The 4,710-nt window shown below is 51.3% G+C and overlaps 1 protein-coding gene across 1 annotated transcript; it reads right to left on the bottom strand.

Annotated features, from left to right (window-relative positions):
- Positions 1 to 3,954: 3,954 nt before the first annotated feature.
- On the bottom strand, positions 3,955 to 4,287 carry LOC141026842 (transcription elongation factor 1 homolog). The gene has a single exon (XM_073503701.1). It carries the CDS (start codon positions 4,285 to 4,287, stop codon positions 3,955 to 3,957), a length of 333 nt encoding a protein of 110 aa, XP_073359802.1.
- Between the last annotated feature and the right edge of the window lie 423 nt (positions 4,288 to 4,710).

The raw sequence follows: 4,710 nt of genomic DNA, 5'->3' as shown, positions 1-4,710 counted from the left end.
GTGCCTGGTTGGCTGCGCTCGCCAGGGAGGAAGAGGGTTCCTGTCCAGAACAGATCTCCGGACGACGGTGCACCTAGCCCCATGGTGGGCGCCAAATGTCGGGGGTTTGGTGCGACATATGCCAAGGATGGCTTATCATGATGGGGGCTAGTAAGACGTCGCCGGTGCCAGGAAGCGGGATGAGGCGAAGACATGCACGCCGGCGAATCTTACCCAAGTTCGGGGCTCTTCGTGGAGATAACACCCCTAGTCCTGCTCTGCGGGGTCTCCGCATGATCACTCAAGCAACAATGGTGGCTACAAGCTTGCTCCTTGAGCTGTTTCTCTAGAGGGGGAAGGAGACCAAGTCTAGCCCTAGCTTCCTCTCTATATGGGTGTGTGGGTGAACAAAAGGCTGAACCCTTTGCATGGGTGCCCTGGGGGGTTTATATAGGCCTACCCCCAGGGGTACAATGGTAATCCGGCCAGGTGTAGGCCCGAGCCGTCAGTGTATCTGGTCGCCGGCTTCTCCGCTGGCCGGTGGGGCCCGCCGCCTGGTGGCTCCCGTCGTCTGTCTGGTAATAGGCCGACAGGTCGTACCCGCCGTCTGCGGGTCCTGCCGGCTGCCCGATACTGTAGCAATGCGGCTAATGACGCATGCTTTGTCGGGGGAGGCGTGGCTACAGTGCCGCCGCCTGGCGGGCGTTCACTGTAGCCGTCCCCCGAATCGCCTGGTTAATGGCGCACGGGTCCCCAGGAGGGGGAGGGCGGCCTGGCGATCTGCCGGCTTCTACTGAGCCGACTGGCAAGGGACGGCTGCCTTCTTGTCTTCTGCGGGCCGTACCGATAGCCCGTCGTGGGGGCCCAGTCCCCTCTGACAGGGGTGACATCAGGGTCGGCGTGGCAACAGTGCCGTGCCGAACGGAGGAGCCCCACTTGGTACAGCGTACTATGGCCTTGCTGTGCCCTAGGCTAGGGGGCGGCGAGGCGTGCTGTAGCCACGCCCCGTCTCATCGTATTTATGAGGGTGCTGACTCTGAGAGCGCTTGGGGCCGCCTGTTGGGAGCCGGCCTCTCCAGAGGCCGCCCGCCAGGAGTCGGCTCATCTTGAGGCCGTCTTCTGGGTCATGCCGCCTTCTAGCAGCCGGCCGCCTGGACCAGCCGGCGGCGAAAAGGCGGCGCTTTGGTCCTGGATTCTTGAGAGGCGCAGTCGGCCCCGATATCTTGAAACGCCATGGGAAGCTGATGAAGCTACCCGTGACTAATTACTCTGACACTCCGACTCCGGCTGCTCTTTGGGCGGTGTGGCGGTGCAACGAAGCCACTAACAAGTCGGAGCCGTATTCTGGCGGCCAATCGAAATGGCCGGGAGCTAGCTAGCTAGTCTGCCTGGGCTATGCATTGCTGGCTGGGTTGCTGCTAGTGCCGTACGTATTACGCACACACGGTGGGCGCGGCGGCCGTGCAGCTATCGCCTGGTGCTCTGTTCCCGCGCACATACCACGGCACAATCGTGCCCTGTTCAACTCGGCTACTTCTTTAGATTCGCAAAAAAAAAAAAAAACGGCTTTGACCAGATTTGGAGCGCGCAAGAGCAAGCCTGTCTTCGGACTGGAAATGAAATCAAACAATTACCACACGCGTCCTCAAGGTTCACAAATATAGCACTCTCCCGGTGCCAAAAACAAAGTCTTGCATGTTGTTTCACATCTATCAACACAATCTAAGTCCACCAATCTTGTATATGTTCACCCACTCAACTTAACTTGTAATTACTCTTATAATGGATGCTAGAGTACCTGCCTTCCTGGGGCATCCGTGTGATTTCAATGTCATACGTTTTTACTGTGTGTTAATTCTTGGGCCGATTACTCCTGTCTCATGTTTGTGCAAATTTGAAACGTGGATGACGGGTGGGACTCTTTATTTGCGGGATCGCAGACATCAAACAACAAAAGGATTCTAGCGGACGAAAGACTTCCTAGATGGCAGAGTCCTACATGGTTGAGTTCGATTTCCTCGATGACAGACTTCTGCATGGATTATTCCGACTTCCTCCAACACCCAATCGGACACGAGGGCCTGACTCCTCACCCGAGTCCAAGTCTCCTTTGAGGACTCCACTTCATCGCGTCACACCCTCGATAACGAAATACTTGACAACCGACTCGTCTAGGCCTGGTCTGACTCATCCTCTGGTTTTTCACAGCCTAAAGAGGTGAATGGCGAGTGGACCTCGTTACTTATGGGGTCAAGGCGGACGAAAGAATTCCACGATGGTAAGCTTCTCGATGGCCGAGTCTGAATCCTCCATTATCGAGTCCAACTTCCTCGAGGAATCTGCTTTGCCACGTGGCATCACCGATGGCCGGGTTCGACTCCTCTGCGCCCCAAGTCTGAGTCCTCCAACTATACTTCTTAGAATTAATGGGCTTGGACAATGTGAATATTTAGCAAATTTCAAATAAATCTGAAAAGCCCAGGAATGGCAAGAGATGGAGGTGCAATCTTTAGTCCCACCCAGGAACTGGAGGTGGTCACTACTAGGAAGATGCTTATACATAGAATTTTAGCAGTAGCGCCTGTTTGGGTGCCCATGCTACTGGTATGTACCAGTAGCGCCGGCCAAAACGGGCCGCGCTGCTGCTTAGCAGGCCGTCGGGGCCAAAAGGGCAGGCCACTTAGCTGTAGCATGTGATGTGCGCCGGCGCTATAGCTAGCGGGCTTAGCAGTAGCGCTGGCCCGTTACCCGCACTGCTGTTAAGCCCACTCCCTCCCCCGTACATGAATTTTCAACATTTTTTTTATTTCTCGGTTGTAATTTGTATTAATGCCATTGGTCCAATGAGCATTCCTTTCGGTTAAAATTAGAAGCCCTCCTTCTCGACTACATTTCGTTTGTACTGCATTGGCATAACGAGTCATCTAGCGCCTTGTTTTCGGAGGAAAGAGGGGAAAAAGTCTAGCTCCTTGTTTTCTGGGTCGTGCTGAGTAGGTCAAGTTGTCCAAAAACATTCAACTTCGTATTTTCGGTGCAATGCAAAAATAAGATTCTAGTTCATTTTACTAGGTTGAGAATATCTAGGCTTCATGACTCCATTTTGTGTACGCTTTTCGAAAGGTATTTTGGTCTAACCTAGTGTTTCAACGATTTTTGTCGTTTAACTAATCATTATATTCCGAAATGTAGAGAAACCTTGTTTCCTTACTTGCTTTTCAGAGACAAACACTTTTGGAAGGCTTTGGAGCATATTTAGATGATTGAGGAGGAGTTGGGCCACTTTCCCTATGGGAAGAGATGCATCCGGCATCAATAGAAGAGAATACCTCGTGTGGTATGAGTACACCCGCCATACCATTGGTCATACCAGGTGGCGGCCTCCCTCTCATCTACAGAAGCAACTTTCATAACTGGCGAGAGAGAACATAGCAACAACATACACAACACCATTGACCAGAGTAAAGGCGGAGAGACCAAGAGGAGATTCGATCCGCCAGGGTGTCGGTCCACTACCTCTCGACCTCAATGCCTTTATAGAGAAACCCCAAGAAATATTTATCGATCTTTTTTTTGCTGCTGCCGCTATGCTTTTTCAGGTGATCCAATCAGGAAGCTTTTTCCGGTAAACACCTAGAGGGTGAATTTTCCGCGAGAGCTATATTCATCAAACTCACTACTCCGGTGACCATTTGTGAGTATAGTCCACCTTGGACAATGGGTTCATGATAGTGGGTCTGTGCCATCCTCTCTCCTTGTTTTTCAATACAAAGATCACATGAGCTGCCTTGCTTGTCATCTATCTGATGTAGTTCCCGATGTGTTTTTTGCCGTGTGACGAATTGTCACTTTATGCTTAGATTATATATGGATCTTTATTTGGTTTGTTTTGGTCTATTAGTCTTTCACTTGCCATGATTAGATGAATGATCTACAAGAGAAAATGTTACATTGGTTTAACCTTGCAAGTAATCTATCCTAGTGAAGGAAAGGGAAAACACTAGTAGTTGAATAGGTGTCTCGTTTTTGGTAGTCTGGGGCTTGGAGTTGGACGCCTTGGTTGGCCTTCTCGCAGACATCAATCCAGTCGTGGTAGACGTCGACTGGCTCAGTGAGGTGGTGCGCCGTGGTGTGGTAGGCCTCCTCATAGACGTAGTAGACGGCGGTGGCGACCAAGAGCTTGAGGCCGATGGTGCAGGCCACGCTGTCGGGGTGGTCGCAGAAGGGGCAACAGAAGGTGGTGTCCAGCTTGGGCACCGGCTTCTTCCGCTGAGCCATCTTGGAGCTCATCGACGACTTACGCTTCGCCATCTTCTTCTCAGCACCAGAGATCGCAGGTGGGTTCTTCTGGCAGCACAACTTGCGATCACAAGAGGATGTGTGTTGGTATGGAAAGCATTGGGCTTATAAAGGATGTGCCTAGTCCGACTACGGTTCCTCTTGGGCGGCAGCAATGCATATGCATATGCATTGCGTGCTGTGGCCGCGCAATGAAGCCATTAACGAGTCGGAGCCCCAAACATGTAATGATTATGTAGTGGGTGAAGGCATACTCATCAAACATGTAACATCAAGGACACAATTGATGTTCTCTTGTGCTGACAAAGTGCTTATGTCTTCAAGAATGATTTTCAACTCACAAGTAGTATCCATAATCCACATGTCCATTAATGAGGAGATGCATAGACATGTGAAACTAAAGCTCAATTAATTGGAACATAATCTTTATCTAGA

Source organism: Aegilops tauschii, chromosome 7 (assembly GCF_002575655.3).
Source record: "Aegilops tauschii subsp. strangulata cultivar AL8/78 chromosome 7, Aet v6.0, whole genome shotgun sequence".
Classification (NCBI taxonomy): Eukaryota; Viridiplantae; Streptophyta; class Magnoliopsida; order Poales; family Poaceae; genus Aegilops; species Aegilops tauschii.
Note: the sequence above shows the minus strand (reverse complement) of the source record. Positions and strands in the feature narration are given on the sequence as shown.

Coding starts and splice junctions, on each gene's coding strand:
- LOC141026842 (XM_073503701.1), bottom strand. CDS start 4,287: ATGGCGAAGCGTAAGTCGTCGATGAGCTCCAAGATGGCTCAGCGGAAG.